Here is a 20,779-nt window from a genome sequence, read left to right on the forward strand (position 1 = left end):
CTTGATGCTGAAAACGTAAGAGAATGTTTTAGCAAGTTAACAGTAGTATTAGTGAGGATACCTTTGAAGATGGATATACTTGGATATTTATGTTGGGGTTCCTTGGTGTCCCCTAAAGTTGTTGATTGCATGAGAGTGTGTGAAGGATGAATTGTTCCTTGCATATGATCAGTTGAGGCCAGTGGCCTTGATCTAGTAGGATTCTTTTATCATGTTAGTAGTATGCCCTAGAGCATTTGACGTAATAAGGATAATATTATATAATTGAATATTTATTTATTGTGGCACTCTTAGTTCATTTGTTTGATTTTGAAATATCTTAAATTATATGATAAAGTCCATGGTATATGAATCACAATGCAAAGGAAATCATGAAGAGTTTATGGTGTGAGATTCTTATACAAATATGAATATACCTAAATTATCCCTAGTCAAAGTATTAACAAGATGGTACATTATTAATGCAGACAGACTAGCACATGTTATACTCATTGATTAAGTCAAGCAATTTCTCGCAAGCTGTAGGCATTTTGATGTCTAGAGTTAATAAGTGAATGCTTATTAGAGAAACAAGTTCATTTGAGACCTTATAATGAGAATATTTACATGGATATATAATTTATTTAAGTGAATGAAACTCATCTTATTGGTTGTGCAAGTATCCTTTAACTCGAGATCAGCAAAATAATCTTAAGTACCTAGTGCTATATTTTGAGTCCATTACTTATTCTCCACCATGGGATGTTTGTGGCTTGGAGATTGGGTATAGCATCAAGTATATGAAGATAATTAAGTGGTCAACAAAGGATTCACCACTTTAGATTGAAGAGGGAGTTTACCTCATGATTCTTGTATCATACCTTTATTTAGGTATATTCGGCCAAAGTAACATGCCAAGTTGAATATGATTCAAAAAGACTGTAACAGCCTAATTTTAAGTGGTATCGAAAATAGTTATTCGAGATCACTAAATTCGACTAGTGAGTTTGAAAATTTTATTATTATTTAATAATTATGAGTCAGGTGTGATTTTAGAAATATTCTTGAATTAGTGAATTTTTTATTTAAAAGAATTATTAGGTTAATTAGTCTCGAAAACGAGGTATTGAGACCTCAATTTCATAAACCGAGCCGTAGATATTTTTATAAATATTTACGGAGTGTCATTGAGTTATTATTAAATTTTCGTTAGAAAATTTTAACGTTTTGATAGTTAATTAATTAAAAAGGACTAAATTGAAAAAGGTGCAAAACTTACAAATTAAGGAAATAATGATTAAATAGTCCAAAAAGTAAACAAGGAGGACTTAAAGAGCAATTCAGCCTAAATTATATAGGCTGGGCGGCATGGGTATAGATAAACAAAAAAACAATCTGAACTAAGGACAAAATTGGAAATTTGTAAATTAAACAAATAAAATAACAAATAAAATAGTTTCTAGCAATTTCTTCACATATCTTCAGCCAAAAACAGCCATAGAAGAGCCCTTAGAGCTGATTTTTCATATTTTTACTGCATGTAAGTTCAATTTTTGTTTATTTCTTGAAATTTTTATGTTTTTTGTGACTTTTACAACTAGGTCCAACTATCTAATTCATTAGTTTTTTTATTCTATGGGTAATTTTGAAAGTTACCATTGACGAGTGATAGATATTTATGATGAATTAACATGGATTTGAAGCTTCAATTTTGTTATATGATGATTTCATTAAGTAATTTTGATAGATATTGATTTTAGGACCAAATTGTTAAAAGGTTAAGAATTAGAGTTTGGTGTTGAAATTTTGAATATGAAAGGCTGTATAATAGCCTAAAATAATTAGTTAAATTGTTAATAAATAAAAATTAGCTTATTTGATGGGTTTATTAGTGAGGGACTAAATTGTAAAAATTGTAAAAGTTGGTGTAATTGTGTAATTTTAAAAAATTGAAGAGTATAAAATTGTCAATTGAATTAGAATTGAATTACATGCTGATTAATGAATAATTTTATATTATAGATCAAGAACCCAAAGAAAATCATGAAATAGTGAAATTAGCTGAATAATCCCTAAATTACAACAAATTCTACAAATTGGCCTAGGTAAGTTCCTATGGTTGAACTTTCATGATTAATTGTTAATTTAGAAATGATATAATGTATTATTTCATATTTTTATTATTGAATTATGATTGTTGTATAAATATGGAAATTGAATCGAAAGTTCAAATTAAGCAGAACGCAGGATTGAGTACGATTGTTCCGTGATACAATATGAATTGATGGATAAGACCTTGGTTGGACCATGGCAATATTTAAATGTAAGACCATAGCTGGGCTATGACATTTTAGTGAAAAGACCATAATTGGGTTATGGCACCGTGAGCGTAAGACCATGGTTGGACCATGGCAATATTTAAATGTAAGACCATAGCTAGGCTATGGCATTTTAGTGAAAATACCATAACTGGGTTATGGCACCGTGAGCGTAAGACCATGATTGGACCATGGTTGTATATATATAAGTGTGTAAGACCATAACTGGGCTATGACATCTGAAGATAAGACCATAACTGGGTTATGGCACTACGAGTGTAAGACCATGGTAGGGCCATGGCAATATATGTGTAAGACCATAGTTGGACTATGGCATCAAGAAAATGATGTGCTCAAATCCGTAAGATGTTCTCTAATTTGACAAAGATTGGTAGTGTCATATGGAATTAATGTGATAGAATTTAAGAAGTTTTTAATATTGAGCTCAATCAAGTGAATTCATCATTTGAAATTGTGAATGACAGGAAATAATAGTGACATGCTTGTTTAATGATTTATTATAGTATGTTCGGTAAGCATTATTTTTAAAGCCTGTAAACTTACTAAGCTTCATTAAGCTTACTCGTGTTATTTAATGTTTATTGTAGACTAGTGTGAGGTCAGAGGATCGGATCAACACATCAAGCCACACTACCCAGTTTGCTCGGTAGATTTTGTTAAGTATTTTGTGGTTTATATGGCATGTATAGGGATGGTTCGGAAATAAAATAATTTGAGTAATGATTATGAATATTAAATGTTGTATGCATGTATTTAGTAGTAAATTTGGTGCACCAATGAAGGGAGTTATTTGGTAAGTTTAGACAATTGAATTTTGTGATAGTTTATTATGTTTAAAACATGATTTTTGGCTTGTGTTTATTGCTTGATTGGGGCTATTTGGTATATTGAATTGTTGTCTATAGGTTGATATAAAAAGGGTGAGAAAAGTGGCCTTGAAATGGCTTATTTTTGTCCATATAGGCAGAGACACGGGCGTGTGTCTCAGCCGTGTGTGACATACAGCCTGGCACATGGGTGTGTAGTCTGGTTGTGTGTCCCCTTCACTTTGAAATTTCAAAACAGAATGCTCAAGTTTTTGCACATGGCCTAGCACACAGGTGTGTGGCTTGGCCGTGTGACCCCCACACCCTTCACACGGCCTATCACATCGGCATATGGTTGGCCGTGTGACCCAAGTCAGTAGCTACCCTAATTTAAATACGGGCTGGGACATGGCCGTGTGCCTCACATCAAATGCCCACAGGGCCTAAGACACGGGCATGTTTCCTGGCCGTGTGAGCCACACGAGTGTGTTTCCCCTGCTTCTAAAAAAAATTTTGAGATATAGGGAAATATTCTCTAAGTTTTCGATTTGGTCCCGATTTATTTCTAACGCATATTTTGGGCCTCGAGAGCCCATATAAGGGACAATATGAGTGATATATGAATGATTCTTGATATGTATGTTAATGGTTGTGAAATATTTGTATTTAATCTGTAAAGTCCGGTAATGCTTCGTAACCCTATTCTGGCGATAGATAAGGGTTAGGGGTGTAACATTTATTGGTATCAGAGCTTTAGTTTAGCCGATTCTCAGAATGAAAGTAATTGGTAAAGTGTTTAAAAATACAAGCTATATAAATCTGTGATAGTGTGATGTGTATGATCCGATCTAATCTTTATTTTTATTATAGATTGTAAATATGTCAGATAGACTCGAACATGCTGAACATGATGAGGTTAATAGCATAGTACAGAAATTTGAACACGGGACAAGTAGTAATGTCTCAATTCTTCCGGCTCAAGAACAAGAACTTAAAAACATGTTTTCTGGGATTATGAATCAGTGGTTTAATAAATTTATGCAAGAAAGAAATCAGGCTCAGCAACCTTCTCCCCTACTGCACCCTATGAAGTGCTTGTGGATGCTCCTCCGCCTTCTCCGATAACTGAATCTAGTAAACGTACTCCAATACAAAAACTTAGAAAGTTTGGGGTCGAAGAATTTTGAGGTAGATCTAATAATGACCTAGTTAAAGCTGAATATTGGCTCGAGAATACAGAAAGAGTATTTGAAGAAATGGTTTGTTCTCCCAAAGATTATCTGAGATGTGCTGTGTCATTATTGAAAGAAGAAGCTTATAACTGGTGGATAATGATAGTCGCCGTGGTGCTGGAATAGAAAATCACTTAGGAATTTTTCCAGAGTGAATTTAAAAAGAAATATGTTGGAAAGAGGTATCTGGATAAAAAGAAAAGAGAATTTATTGATTTACGACAAGGTAATTGATAGGTAGCCGAGTATGAAAGGGAATTTGTATACCTTAATACATATGCCCGAGAAATTGTACCAATCGAATAAGAAATGTGTATTCGATTTGAGGAATGACTGAATGATGAAATTAGAATGATGATTGGGGGCACTAAAATAAGGGAATTTGTTGTTTTATCAGATCGTGCTCAAAAGATGGAATAAGTGTATAATAGAAAGATGCAAAGAGATAGACGAAATAAAGAATCCTACTAGAGAAGCTCCTCCAAATCATTTTCAACATTTCCAGCTAAAAATTTAAGAGATGATTTTAATCGAGCCACTTCAATGCTAAAACGATCAAATAAGAGTAAGGCGACTCAACAAAATTATGGGGTAAATATTAGACCTGCTGTTAGTGTGGGTAGTGTGCAAAATGTTCCTAAGCCTAATTGCAAATATTGTAGGAAAAACCACTTCGGTGAATGTAAAGGTAAAGTGGCAGCCTGTTACAAATGTGGAGCTACTAATCATTTCATTCGAAACTATCCTCAATTGTAAAAAAAATGAGGAAGAATAAAAAGAGAATCAGTTGACCATTTCTCAACGAAGTAAACGTTCAGGCTAAAACAGTGTTACAGGAGTAGCTCGTATAGGTATAAATGATTCTGCTATCTGGTCAGAGACTAAGACACCTGCACGTACTTATGTCATTCGAGCAAGAGCGGAAGCTACGGCTCCAGATGTAATTGCTGGTACATTCTATCTTTCTGATGTTATTGTATATGCATTGATTGACCCTGGGTCTACACATTCTTATGTTTGTACTGCATTAGCATCAGAAAAGAAATTGTCTGTTGAACCCACTAATTATGATGTTCAAATCACTAATCTATTAGGTCTGAGTTTGATAGTTAATTTAGTGTGTCGAAATTGTCTATTAAAAGTAAAAGGCCGTGAACTCTCTGCTGATTTGATGTTGTTACCCTTTCGGGAATTTGATGTTATACTGGGAATAGATTGGTTGACGAAGCATGATGCTATAGTAAATTGTAGAAAAAAATAGATTGATCTGAAATGTCAGACAGGGGAAGTAATTTCAGTTGAGTTTGGAAATACAAAAGACATTGTTAAAATTATTTCAGCCTTTTTTGCTTAGAGATTAATGCAAAAAAAGGTAATGAGGCATTTTTAGCCTACATTCTGGATACTTGGGTTTCTGAATCAAAGCTAAAATAGTTACCAGTTGTTAATGAGTTTACTGATGTGTTTCTACGGAATTGTCGGGTTTACCATCTGATCGTGAAGTTGAATTTGTAATTGATGTAATTCCAGGAACAGCTCTAATATCGATAACACCATACCGTATAGCACCAACTGAGTTAAAAGAATTAAAGACACAGTTGTAAGAATTATTAGAGAAATGGTTCATCAGACCGAGTATATCACCTTGGGGTGCACCTGTCTTATTTGTGAAAAAAAAAAGATGGTTCATTGAGACTGTGTATCGATTACAGACAATTGAACAAGGTCACAATTAAAAATAAATATCCTTTGCCTCGAATTGACGATTTGTTTGATCAGTTGAAAGATGTTGTAGTTTTTCAAAGATAGATCTCAGATCCGAGTACTACTAGTTGCAAGTTAAAGAGTGTGTTGTGCCGAAGATTGTTGTCAGAACTCAATATGGTCATTATGAGTTTTAGGTAATGTCATTTGGTTTAACTAATGCTCCTGTTGCTTTTATGGATTTAATGAACCAGATTTTTCAATCTTATTTGGATAGATTTGTGGTTGTATTTATTGATGATATATTGATCTATTCTAAGACAGAATCCAAGCATGCACAATATTTGAGAATTGTGTTACAGACTTTGAAGGAGAAACAGTTGTATGCAAAGTTCAGTAAATGTGAATTCTGACTTTATGAGGTTAGATTTCTAGGTCATATTGTGTCAGCTGAAGGGATTTGAGTGGATCCGAGTAAAATATCTATAGTGGTGAATTGGAAAACTCCAAAGAATATAATAGAAGTGTGAAGTTTTCTAGGATTAGTAGGATATTACCGCCCTTTTGTCAAAAAAATTTTGATGATTGCTTTGCCGATAACTCGACTACTACAGAAAAATGTTGAATTTGTTTGGTCGGATGAGTGGCAACAAAGCTTTGATCAGCTGAAGAAAATATTAATAGAAGCTCCAGGTTTGACTCAACCAGAATCAGGTGTATTGTATGTTATTTACAGTGATGCATTTTTTAATGGATTGGGCTGTGTCTTAATACAGTCGGGAAAAGTAATGGCCTATGCTTCTCTGCAATTAAAACCGCATGAGAAGAATTATCCCACGCATGATCTCGAATTGGCTGCAATTATTTTTACTTATGAAAATTTGAAGACACTACTTATATGGTGAGAAGTATTATGTGTATACAAATCATAAGAGTTTGAAATATTTAATGATTTAGAAATAGTTGAATTTGAGACAGAGACGGTGGTTAGAGTTATTGGAAGATTATGACTTGGTTATTAATTACCACCCAAGAAAGGCTAATGTGGTTGCGAATGCATTCAGTCGAAAGTCGTCTTTGTTTGCACTTCGAGTGATGAACGCTCATTTATCTCTTAATGAAGATGGTTCTATATTAGCAGAGTTGAAAGCAAAACCTGTACTCTTTCAGAGGATTCGAGAGTTACAAGATGAAGATCCAAAATTAGTGTTGAAAAGACAGATGGTTCGGGACAAGTTGAGTTTAGAGTATAGTATTGATGATAGCGGTATGTTACGTTATCGCAATAGAATTTGTGTTCTGAATAATTCAAATTTGAAAAATGATATTCTTACAGAAGCTCACAGTAGCATGTACTTTATTCATCCGGGTAGTACAAAAATGTATTGTGATTTGAAACGGATGTATTGGTGGCCGGGTATGAAATGAAAAATCTGTGAATTTGTAAGAAAGTGTCTGATTTGTCAGCAAGTCAAAGCGGAACATCAGGTACCAACGAGTTTGTTACAACTTGTCATGATTCCTGAGTGGAAATGGGAGCATGTCACGATGGATTTTGTATCTGGATTACCTATGACTCTGAGAAAGAAAGATTCAATTTGGGTAATTGTTGATAGATTGACCAAGTCAGCACATTTTATTCTGGTCAGAACAAACTTTTTCACTTCAAAAGTTAGCAGAATTATATATGTCTGAGATTGTAAAACTACATAGGGTTCCAACATCTATTATTTTAGATAGAGATTCGAGGTTTACATCGAGGTTTTGGAATAAACTACAAGAAGCCCTAGGTACTAAGCTAAATTTCAACATAACATTTCATTCTCAGACTGACGGACAATCAGAACGAGTGATTCAGATTTTAGAAGACATGTTGAGATGTTGTACACTTGAGTTTGGAGATAATTGGGAAAGGCATTTACCTTTGGCCGAATTTGCTTATAATAATAGTTATTGATCTAGTATAAAAATGACACCATTTAAGGCATTTTATGGAAAAAAATGCAAGACTCCATTGTATTTGGTCTGAATTGAGTGAATCTAAGTTAGTAGGAGTTGATTTGATCTAGGAAACTGAAGAAAAAGTTCAAGTTATCTGGGACAGTTTGAAAGTTGCTTCTGACCGTCAGAAATCATATGCAGATTTGAAAAGAAAAGATATAGAATTTGCTGTTGGTGATCGAGTATTCTTAAAAATCTCACCATGGAAGAAAGTGTTACGATTTGGTAGGAAAGGAAAGCTAAGTACAAGATTTATCAAATCGTATGAGATTGTTGAAAGAATTGTCCCAGTAGCTTATAGATTAGTCTTGCCTCCGGAACTTGAGAAGGTTCATAACGTGTTTCATGTATCTATGTTAAGACGATACAGATCAAATCCTTCACATGTGATTCCTCATAGTGAAATTTAACTACAACCGGATATGACGTATTCAGAACAACAGGTGAAGATTTTGGCTTGAGAGGTTAAAGAATTACGAAATAAACGTGTATCGTTAGTTAAAGTGTTATGGCATCGTCATGGTTCATAGGAGGCAACCTGGAAAATAGAAGAATCGATGAGATTATATTATCCGAATTTATTCTCAGGTAACAAATTTTAAGGATGAAATTTCTTAAAGCAGGTAGAGTGGTAACAACCCAATTTTCAATGGCGTCGGAACCAGTGATTCGAGATCACTAAATTTGACACCTGAGTTTGAAAATTTTATTATTATTTAATAATTATGAGTCAGGTGTGATTTTAGAAATATTCTTGACTTAGTGAATTTTTTGATTTAAAAGAATTATTAGGTTAATTAGTCTCGAAAATGAGGTATTGAGACATCGATTTCATAAACCGAGCCGTAGATATTTTTTTAAATATTTACAGAGTGCCATTGAGTTATTATTAAATTTTCGTTAGAAAATTTTAACGTTTTGATAGTTAATTAATTAAAAATGACTAAATTGAAAAAGGTGCAAAACTTGCAAATTAAGGAAATAGTGATTAAATAGTCCAAAAAGTAAACAAGGAGGACTTAAAGAGCAATTCAGCCTAAATTATATAGGCTGGGCGGCATGGGTATAGATAAACAAAAAAACAATCTGAACTAAGGACAAAATTGGAAATTTTGTAAATTAAACAAATAAAATAACAAATAAAATAGTTTCTAGCAATTTCTTCACATATCTTCAGCCAAAAACAGCCATAGAAGAGCCCTTAGAGCTGATTTTTCATATTTTTACTGCATGTAAGTTCAATTTTTGTTTATTTCTTGAAATTTTTATGTTTTTTGTGACTTTTACAACTAGGTCCAACTAATTAATTCATTAGTTTTTTTATTCTATGGGTAATTTTGAAAGTTACAATTGACGAGTGATAGATATTTATGATGAATTAACATGGATTTGAAGCTTTAATTTTGTTATATGATGATTTCATTAAGTAATTTTGATAGATATTGATTTTAGGATCAAATTGTGAAAAGGTTAAGAATTAGGGTTTGGTGTTGAAATTTTGAATATCAAAGGCTGTATAATAGCCTAAAATAATTAGATAAATTGTTAATTAATAAAAATTAGCTTATTTGATGGGTTTATTAGTGAGGGACTAAATTGTAAAAATTGTAAAAGTTAGGGTAATTGTGTAATTTCAAAATTAAAGGGTATAAAATTTTGAAGTAAATTATAATTGAATTAGATGTTGATGAATGAATAATTTTATATTATAGATCAAGAACTCGAAGAAAATCGTGAAAAAGAGAAATTAGCTGAATAGTCCCTAAATTAGAACAAATTCTACAAATTGGCTTAGGTAAGTTCCTATGGTTGAACTTTCATGATTAATTGTTAATTTAGGAATGATATAATGTATTATTTCATATTTTTGTTATTGAATTATGATTATTGTATAAATATGGAAATTGAATTGAAAGTTCAAATTAGGTGGAACGCAGGATTGAGTACAATTGTTCCGTGATACAAGATAAATTGATGGATAAGACCATGGTTGGACCATGACAATATTTAAATGTGAGACCATAGCTAGGCTATGGCACCATGAACGTAAGACCATGGTTAGATCATGGCTGTATATATATAAGTGTGTAAGACCATAGTTGGGTTATGACATCCTGAAGATAAGACCATAATGGGGTTATGGCACTACGAGTGTAAGACCATGGCAGGGCCATGGCAATATATGTGTAAGACCATAGTTGAACTATGGCATCAAGAAAACGATGTACTTAAATCCGTAAGACGTTCTTTAATTTGACAAATATTGATAAGTGTCATATGGAATTAATGTGATAGAATTTAAGAAGTTTTTAATATTGAGCTCAATCAAGTGAATTCATCATTTGAAATTGTGAATGACAGGAAATAATAGTGACATGCTTGTTTAATGATTTATTATACTATGTTCGGTAAGCATTATTTTTAAAGCCTATAAACTTACTAAGCTTCATTAAGCTTACTCGTGTTATTTAATGTTTATTGTAGACTAGTGTGAGGTCAGAGGATCGGATCAACACATCAAGCCACACTACCCAGTTTGCTCGGTAGATTTTGTTAAGTATTTTGTGGTTTATATGGCATGTATAGGGATGGTTCGGAAATAAAATAATTTGAGTAATGATTATGAATATTAAATGTTGTATGCATGTATTTAGTAGTAAATTTGGTGCACCAATGAAGGGAGTTATTTGGTAAGTTTAGACAATTGAATTTTGTGATAGTTTATTATGTTTAAAACATGATTTTTGGCTTGTGTTTATTGCTTGATTGGGGCTATTTGGTATATTGAATTGTTGTCTATAGGTTGATATAAAAAGGGTGAGAAAAGTGGCCTTAAAATGGCCTATTTTTGTCCACACGGATAGAGACACGGGCGTATGTCTCAGTTGTGTGTGACACACGGCCTGGCACATGGGTGTGTGGTATGGCCATGTGTCCCCTGCACTTTGAAATTTCAAAACAGAATGCCCTGGTTCTTGCACACGGCCTAGCACTCGAGCGCGTGGCTTGGTCATGTAACCCCTGCACCCTTCACACGGCTTATCACATGGGCGTATGGCTAGCTGAGTGACCCAAGTCAGAAGCTACCCTAATTTGAACATAGGCTGGGACACGACCGTGTGCCTTACATCGAATGCCCACACGGCCTAAGACACTTGTGTGTGTCCTTACACGACCGACCACACGGGCGTATGTCCCTTGCTCCATAGAAAAAATTTGAGATTTAGGGAAAGATTCTCTGAGTTTCCTATTTGGTCACGATTTATTTCAAACGCATATTTTGGGTCTTGAAAGCCCTTATAAGGGACAATATGAGTGATATATGAATGATTCTTGATATGTATATTAATGGTCGTGAAATGTTTGTATTTAATCCGTAAAGTTCGGTAATGCTTTGTAACCTTGTTCCGAGACATTTAGAGAATAAAGAATAATGATACATGAGTCAAAATATTTAATGATACATGAGTCAAGATATTTAGTGTAACATCTCGTTTTTCAGTGGTGTTTGAAACTGTGGTTTTGGGACCACAATTCCAACCAACAAGTTAGTTTTTTTATTATTTATTTAATATTTATAGAGTTTCTATAATATCATATTAAAATTTGATTAAGAAATTTTTACATTTAGATAGTTAATTAAGTAAAAAAGATTAGATAGTAAAAGTTGAGAAAGCTAATTGTTATTAGTAAAATGGGTTCAATAGCTTTAGAACTTGATTTGTGTGGCTTAGATGGTAAATAGACGATATCTTTACATAGTGGACGGTTGTAGGTTAGTTTTTAGTGAAATATTGTTTTTAAAGGTTAATTTTGTTATTAAATAATTTAGTAAATTAAAACAAAAGATGACAAAATTATCAACATCTTTCTTCTTCATTTTTGCTTGGAAAAATCGATTCACCATTGTTGAAAAGCAAGAAGTTTCAACCAAGGTTATTTTCATTGGATGGTATGCATTTTGCATCCGTATTTAGTAATTTTATGTTTTCGAGATTGTTACAACTAGGTCTAACTAACCTGGGGATTAGCTCGTAAAACTGTTAAATGTTTTAGATTATGTCATTGATGATTTTGAAGTTTTTTTGAAGTTTGATGATAGATTATTAAGTTTGGTTGTTAAATAGGACTATTTTGTAAAATAATTTTTAGTGATTTTGATGTTTAAGGATTTAAATGTTAATGTTGTAAAATCTCATGAAAATATTGTGAAATAGAGAAATATAGGGGTTGTTCAAGGGTTATAGAAAAATCAGTTGGCTTCATTTAAGCTTAATTGTGTTCGATTTAATAGTTTCGAGTTTAGGGACTAAATTATATAAAAAGTAAAGTTTAGGGGTAAATTTGTAAATGTGAATAAAATAACTTCTTATTTGGTTTGAATTGATTTAATTAAACTAAACTAAATTGTACTTTAGATCAAAAAACTTAAAAGAGTAGAGGACGTACGAGAAAAAGGGAAATTTGTCAAATGGTCCCTGATAGCTGAATCAATAAAATCTTCTTGATAAATGTTCATCATTTTTTTAATTAATTTTAAGTTGCTCATGATTTAGTGTTATGTACATCTCAACCTCGTATTGTTGTTGATCAATCATACTCTCATTGAATTCATTCTTCAAATCATTTGTGGATGATTCCCTTCTATGATATTAATGTCAAAAATTAGAGAATAATGACGTCAAAACAAATAATGCAAAATAAAATTAAAATATATAAATTTAAAATAAGAAAAAAATAAAAAAATATTTTTAATGTATTTATTTTTGTATATGACATTAATTTACTTAAAAAAAAATAAATCTTTAACTACTTTCAAGGACAGAGGTATGAAGCAAATAAAGTTTAATATGAAACGAATTGTTAATATTATGAGTGAAAATATATATTCACTATCTATTATTATAGTAATTAATCGACTTAGTTACAAATAGTGTTAGTAATAAATTATATTTTGAAATAGAGTATTAAGAATCGTATTCAAGAATAATTCAAAATGAATAATAATTAATTATTTGAAACTAATGTAACAACATATTATTAATAGGAAAAAATCATATTTAAATATCTAAAACTCAATATTTTCATATATATTTTTGTTCATTTTTTTATAATATATATAAAATTTATAGGTAGACCTGTAACACCCTTATCCCGATTATGAACCTAAACCCCACCAACAAATGCCATATTTGAGCATTGAATCACTTCCATTCTAAATTCACTTATTAAATTTCATATTAATTTATAAAAGCTTATTTAATACAAACTACTTTAATTTCCAATGATTCACTTATTGTTCTTTTATTATTATTTTTCTCTTCCTTTCCATTCTACATCTATATATATTAAGTATAACATACATAAACAAAATTTATTTAATAGTAAATTAAAATCAAACATTATATTTTTCTTTACAAACAAAACATGAATATGAATATGAGAAGATTACTAGGACTCTTACATTTCTTCTTAAATTCTCATCTTCAAATTAAACTATTTAAACTTGTATTTATTTTATGTTTTTCATATTTTAACATACTTTTATTTCATTTATAAATTTAGTTTATAAATTGTTTAATTTAAACTTGTATTTATTTTATGTTTTTCATATTTTAACATACTTTTATTTCATTTATAAATTTAGTTTATAAATTTTAAATTTCAACAATGTAAAATAATATAGTTCAATGCGCAACGGTTACATTTTTATTTCTATCTCATTCATCGAAAATTGACAATTAAGTTCCATTTGAAATTTCCAAAACTAGACATTCCATCATTGACATAAAACTTATGATAAATTTTGAATATAACTCCTATTTCAATCAAATTTGAGAAATAATCTTTTCAGTTAAACTCTATTTATTTATTTCAATCAAATTTTGTCTATTTTCATCTTTTGTACTCTTCGTTCTTTTGTCATTATAGTAAAATTATCTTTACCTATGGTTTATGTGTTCAATTTCTCAATTTATTCCGCTATTTTTTTTACTTGTTGCTTAATCGAGTCGATCCAACAATAAAAATCAAACCAATTATTTTAGTTTTTTCTTCTAATCTACCCTTTTTCTACTATTAAACAGCTCTGACCCTTCTCTACTAAAAATTATTTACTTTTCAATACAAAATTCGTATAATGTTGACATTTATTTCTCTTGAAATTAGACTCAGTAAGATTTTTTAGACATATAAAGTTCATTTTCTAATTATTTTTATACAATATTAATAATTTTTCAAATTCAAAACAAAGAAAATCAATCTGATCTTGCCTCACTTAAATTTATTTATCTCATAATCTACAATTCCATTACTTATACTGTTTTTTATATATATACATATACATATATAACCCAGTCACTAGGCTTCAATTTTAGGTTTGACTCAACCCCTAATTCAATTTCTATAATTTTTAGTAAACTTTCTAAGTTGAGCCACTCTTACTGTTGTTTTTTCCGAAACAGCTTACACATTCTTAAAAGATTTTTTTTTTCTACAACTAACTATTAATCATTGACACTTTACTCCATGATTTTTATACAATACCAATACACTTATCACATAAATCACTTTACTCATTTGAAAAATAACTAGGATTCTTTTGAGTACTTTTTCTCTTTTTAGCTAGAACTTTCACTTCCCTGGCTTCACCAGTTTCTTTTCTCTTCTTCGTCATCTCCTTTCCTTTCTCTACGATATTTTCCATCACTCGCTCTTCTTTCTCTTCTTCACTAACATATAGTAAGTCATACATCCCAGTACACATGTTCAAGAAAGGATGAACACGCCAGTCTGCAAGTAGCAAACGGATTATGCCCAGTATAATATACGGGAAACGCTGATATTTAGCCTTTCTTCGTTAAAAAAAATAAGCACAAGCGTTTCCTTACATCTCTCACTGTAAATTTGTCCAAGGAATTCAGCGGTGGCAGCAACCATTTTAATAGATATATGGAGTTGTTTTGATGCTCACCATTAACCAAATCATCATCTACATAGCAAGGACAACTTAGATGCATGTTCTGTATTAAGAAATAAAGCAACAGCAACCAATTTAGTGAATTCCACTACTAAAGAAAATCAGAACCTGTAGCTCGTACGAGAATCCTGTGTGTCACAAAAGACTGCAACGACCAGAAAGAAATTATAATTAAAAGAATCTACAGGTAGTCATATTTAAGAAAATGGTAGCATGAATCCCTTGTATGCCTACTCTGAATTTTATTTAACAAAAAAAAGACAGCGACTCCACCATATCTTAATACACTTTAAGGATATCAATTTAATATTTCATGGCATGTCATACCTCGGAATGGTTTATCAAAGACAAGTAACTAGGTGATGTTGTTTGTCTATTTGAGAAAGCGCGAGTTCAAAGAACATGATCCTAACATTTTCCAAAATTTCTAAAAAAACAACACCAGATGATGAATAAGCAAGTTGTTAACACGTGCACAGTTAACATCCTGTCACTTAAGTTTTACTTGTGAAACTTTTATCAGTATTCAACGTTTAAGAATGGAATAATCTCGAATCATATACTTTTAAAATGTTTAGGTAATCTAGAGTTCATAAAAGTTGAAATGACATTAATGACTGTACACGGACTGATCAGAACACCCGACTAAGCATGGGGACTACTAGAACTTGAACTAAAAAACAAAAGTCAGCTTATGACAAGATTCATGCATGTCTCCTCAAAAAAACCATAACACGGGAGAAGTATCCTACTTATAAGGCAGTACCTGCCAAGCAGCGGGCATATACTCACGATATGGAAGTTGCTGATCACTACTTGTTATATTTCTTGAATACGGGTTATCCACTGCAGACCATTTTCTATAATTCCTGACATACAGATTAATCATTTACGTTGAACTCTAATAGGAATAAGACTTCCATCAAGGAAAAACAACTAATTATATGTGATAATATTAAAAGCTCAGGAAAGCACTTTTCTACTAAGTGGCCAGTGCAATGACATTATATATTTTAAACAAAGATATTTGCTCTTGATAAGAAACAAAACATGAAAAGAAGGGCATAGGGAACCATAAAAAGGGTAAATAAAACTGAAACAGAAACCAAAATCTAATAGCCATCATGAATACTGGGAATTTTCAAGCATCCCATCTTTTTAACTTGAACCTTTGGAGCAATTCAAACCTATAGTTTTACTAGGAAAACAAGGTATTTGTCACCTCATTTTCATTGTCTGCATGATTAACCATTCTTATCCATATTTCCATTACGTTTAAACATTAAGGGGAGTGCTAACTTTGTTACATCCACATTAGTTTAGAGAAGCGTATAAACTACAGATTAAATCAAACTAAAACTTTGGCATTCATAGTCAGTCATGAAAAATATGGCATCTAAAACACTACATCAGGCATTTTTTGAAAATAATTTCCAGTAACAGATATGCTTCTAAAGTACAAGATTAATGCATGATATTCTGCCACCAGCTAAAGAGTAACATGAAGCTGCAAACTGCATAAACACCACTTTCACAAGTATAATGGAACCTACCACGTTAATTCATTTGTTGAATATTTGTTGCCTAAGACAACTGCTTTGGTAGCCATCACAAGCATGGGATGCACTAATAGGAGCCTTCTAATCTCTTGAACTACAGCTTCAGACACATTTTGGAGATGCCAGCTTTTCCTACACGTCAACCAGAAATTTCTTTATTGCATACTTACACCTGTGCGTGCATGTGTACATATAGCTATTTAGAAAAAAACAATTAGCTAAAAAGGCGAGAAAAAACAACTAAATCTGATCCCAGGGGAAGAATAAAAAAAGGGTAAACTATAAACATATACCATAAAGAGAACACTAGGCAATCCAAAACAGTATAAATGATAGGAAAACTAAAGATAAATACAGGAAAACATAAAAAACAGTTAAATCATTTCTTATATAATATTAGTAAGAAACATTTCAAAAGATTGCTAGAAAACTGTCACAACAGATATTAAATAGTACCTATTATCACACTCCAGTGGAAAAGATGATGAACCACGATCTACCCAGTGAAATGCTCCAATGCTGTTGAACATTTTATTACATGTCAGATGCTATGGGCTTAGAGTATCCAGTCTGTTACTAATTTCAAAGGACTTCAAATTAGATTCTTTCTCTCTGCCTCTCAAAACTAACTCAAGACTTCTTTTCATTAACTCAGCATATTTGCTTTGTGAAATTTTGGTATTTACATCCCATTTCAATGAGTTTCAGGAAACCTCGACAGTCTCAGGAGATACAATTTGGTATAATTCTTCAACTACCTGTTGGTAGCATCAAAATATAGATATGCTAGAGCTTTTATAAGAAGGGTCTTTTCTGTTCTTTTTATTTTCAGAAACTACTAGCCAAAGTAATTTTGTCAATTCTGCCGATTATTCCAAAGAGATCCCTTTTTATCCAATTATCGTGATTACTGAATCAACTGAATGCTCTCCTTTAAAACATCACAAATTATTCAGGAGACTGATTGAGTTCAACAGCTATAATACTTGATATTCCATAATGCTTCCTAACTGTTACATCAATAATCTAAAGCTACAACTGAAAGAAGAAAAAAGGTAACCAACACAAAGGATCGAATTATAGGGATCAATGCCAAACCTGTCAATCAACAGCAAATGAACATTAACACCATGTACTTCCCTTTCCTTTTGAAGCCGATAGTGTAATGTCTGTCATCCAGCAAAACATCACACAGAAACTACCAAACTTATAATCATTTCTTTGCACCAATTTGGTCTCTTTCAAAATTTCAAGTGTTGGTTTCAGACTTAAAAGCAGACTTGCCCGTAATGTACTCCTATTTCTGTTCTCGTGAAAAGAAGCCATGGAATTACTTAGCTTATATTACAGCAAGAATTTGGCCCTCACCTTGAGAGTCGCAAGAAACTCAGAACTGTCATAACAACGGATGTACAAAAACCGTTTCATGCATAAAGCAAACAATTCCTCATTATAAGGTTTCATTCTTTCAAACTGAGCTTCAGAATCCTTTTGGTGACAACCTACTTTACTGCTTGATCCTAAACAGATAAGAACAGAACTTAAGTAAAAGAAAACTTGGGGACCTGAAACTGCTAATTTTCATCAAGAAAAAGGACTTACCATTAGCTGCTTCCATGATTCTATGGTTTAGCAATTCCGAGAAACGTAAAACGTCAAATCGACAATCCAAGTCAATGAACATTGCGGAATGCCCCAATCCACCATAACTGACCCCTTTCCACAGCTTGGGAAGTATACAAGTGATGGCAGCCTGGATTAAGATGTGGGTTTTCGAAGAAGAAGAAGGGCCTACAAGCTCAACAACGTTACCGACACGTAGAGGGACCCTGTGAAGTGGGGGAAGAAGCAAGAAGGGGCGCTCCGTTAGGACCCTGTCTAACATTTCTCTTGCACTCTCGTCTTCAACGAGCCATGCCTTGGCATGAGAACCCATCAGGTTTCTGGGCTAAAAGTTACCAGTTTCTTCTGGAATTATCAAAGCTGTTGTTCATGCATAATGCTCGATATAGCTTCTGGGCACTAGCCTTTTACAGTTTCAAAGCAGAAAAGGGAAAAACGTAAAGTTTCCCATCGTATGGGAAGGAGTAGGACGGGTGAGTCTTTGGATTCAGGCCTAAACATGCATTGGGAATTCTATTACTCTCTTTCTAAGCCCAAATTCGTTTTCAAGGTCCATGAAATTTTTATTTTATAATACTTAAAATATCTTAGAATTTGGCATCACCGCCTGGTTGAAAAAATTTTATTTAATAAATATATTTATAAAAATTTGATGTAAAAAGAAAAAGGTTTTAGTTAAAACATTAGTATTTGATATATTAATAATTTACTTTTTTAGTATTTTACTATACTTATATAAGACACTTGTCAACTTTTTGACTCGGTAGTTTGTGGAGTCTAAAAACTTTATTAATAATGTGCCAAATATTTTTCCTCAATTAAAATGGTAATGTTAATATATTGAAAACTGTGGTCTTAGATTCAAATATATATATTTAAATATATTTGATATAAACATTCATACAATAATATTTATTACTTTATAAAATGAATAATTTTTTGATAATTTTATAACTAAATTAAATACATGTTAATGAATAACACTAAGTAAAATATATAAATAATAATATGGTTAAGTAAAAGGGTAAACTACCAAACTAGTCACTTTTGTTTGCCTCATATTACATTTTAGTTATTTATATTTGAAATGTTATGTTTTAGTCATTTACGTTGTCGTGTTGTAACATTTTAGTCATTGAGTCGTTAATTACAATTAATAATGTAATAGTAAATGACATGACACATTAAATCATCATTTCAAAAGAAATTTTTAGGTTAAATTTTACAATCGGTCCCTATATTTTTTTTTCATTTTGAGAAATTTAGTTTTTTTTTCTTTAATGTTCTTTTAACTTTCTTTTTTTTCCTTTATTTTCCATTTTCTTCTGCTTCTCCCTCTATTTTCCACCGTTTTTCATTTCTTTTAACGTAATTTTTTTTATGTTGTCCATTTGTTAAAACTAATCCACAAGCTTGCCTCACTTAAAAAATTTAAATTGTTCAAAAAAATAAAAGTATAGGGACTAGTTTTAACAAATGAAAAACATAGAAAAACTACGTTAAAAGAAATGGAGAATGGAGGGAAATAGAGGGGGAAGCAAGAGAGAATCAAAAATAAAGAGTAAACAAAAGAAAAATTAAAAGAACATAAAAGAAAAAATAAAATTGCTCAAAACAAAAAAATATGGGGACTGATTGTATAAATTAACCTAAAATTTTTGTTTGAAATGATGATTTAACGTGCCACGTCATCTTACAGTTACAACGTTAATGGAAATTAACGGCTCAATAACTAAAATGTTACAACGCAATAATGTAAGTGGCTAAAACGTAACATTTCAAACATAAGTGATTAAAATATAACCTAAGATAAACAAAAGCAAATATTTTAATAATACCCTTTAAGTAAAATTACACTTAAAAATTATCGTTTGATATTTCTATTGGTCATTAATAAAATTAATTTTATAGTTGCATTGAATTAGAGAGATTAACGTGAGAAAAAATTTAAATAAAAAACATTTAATATATTTTAATTAAATAAATTTCAAAGTGAAGTTATAGTTTAATAAAAAAAATTCGACTCCTCAAATTCACGGGTATTTTATTAAAAAAGGCACATTTCTAACATTATTTATGGAAATGAGCCACTTAAAAGATTATTTATTGGAATGGGTCAAAAAACTCAAAACACGCCTACATGGAAGCGTTTTAAGGGGAAATTTCATAAAAGTGCCTTCTCGTGGGAGCGCTTTAAGTTGTGTTTTTCTAGGGTTTTGGGGTTATTTGCATGTTAGGGCTTAGAATTTATGTGTAGGGCTTGAGGCTTTATGGTTAGGGTTTTTGAGAAAAAAATAGGGTTTAAGGTTTAAAAAGAATAAATAAATACGGGTTTAGGGTTTAGAGTTTTTTAAAAATAAATAAATTAAGGTTTAGGGTTTTTAAAAAATATTTTTGAGTTTAGAGTTTTAAGGTTTTTTAATAGATAAGTTGTAATATCCTGATTTTGGGCCTAGTCGGAATAGTGGTTTCGTGACCACAAAATCCGAGATAGAAATAATTATTTTATGATTATTTTGAGGTCTATGATATGATTGCATGATTGTGTGAAAATTTC

The 20,779-nt window shown here is 31.5% G+C and overlaps 1 protein-coding gene across 5 annotated transcripts; it reads right to left on the reverse strand.

Moving 5' to 3' along the window:
• Positions 1 to 14,533: 14,533 nt before the first annotated feature.
• On the reverse strand, positions 14,534 to 18,763 carry LOC107893562 (DNA repair protein XRCC2 homolog). Of its 5 annotated transcripts, XM_016818594.2 has the most exons (9): positions 18,202 to 18,763; positions 17,968 to 18,119; positions 17,698 to 17,768; positions 17,056 to 17,118; positions 16,594 to 16,731; positions 15,807 to 15,909; positions 15,149 to 15,185; positions 14,952 to 15,052; positions 14,534 to 14,853 (listed from the first exon to the last, which is right to left on the reverse strand). In XM_016818594.2, the coding sequence occupies exons 1-9, from the start codon at positions 18,533 to 18,535 to the stop codon at positions 14,830 to 14,832; spliced, it is 1,023 nt and encodes a 340-aa protein (XP_016674083.1). In that variant the 5' UTR covers positions 18,536 to 18,763; the 3' UTR covers positions 14,534 to 14,829. The 5 variants fall into 5 exon arrangements, 3 of the variants coding, with proteins under 3 accessions (XP_016674083.1, XP_016674084.1, XP_040940955.1); XM_016818595.2 differs by lacking the exon at positions 15,149 to 15,185 and having other exon boundaries at positions 14,952 to 15,083; positions 18,202 to 18,701; XR_005907547.1 differs by lacking the exon at positions 15,807 to 15,909 and having other exon boundaries at positions 14,836 to 14,853; positions 18,202 to 18,701.
• Between the last annotated feature and the right edge of the window lie 2,016 nt (positions 18,764 to 20,779).

Source organism: Gossypium hirsutum, chromosome A13 (assembly GCF_007990345.1).
Source record: "Gossypium hirsutum isolate 1008001.06 chromosome A13, Gossypium_hirsutum_v2.1, whole genome shotgun sequence".
NCBI classification, from domain to species: domain Eukaryota; kingdom Viridiplantae; phylum Streptophyta; class Magnoliopsida; order Malvales; family Malvaceae; genus Gossypium; species Gossypium hirsutum.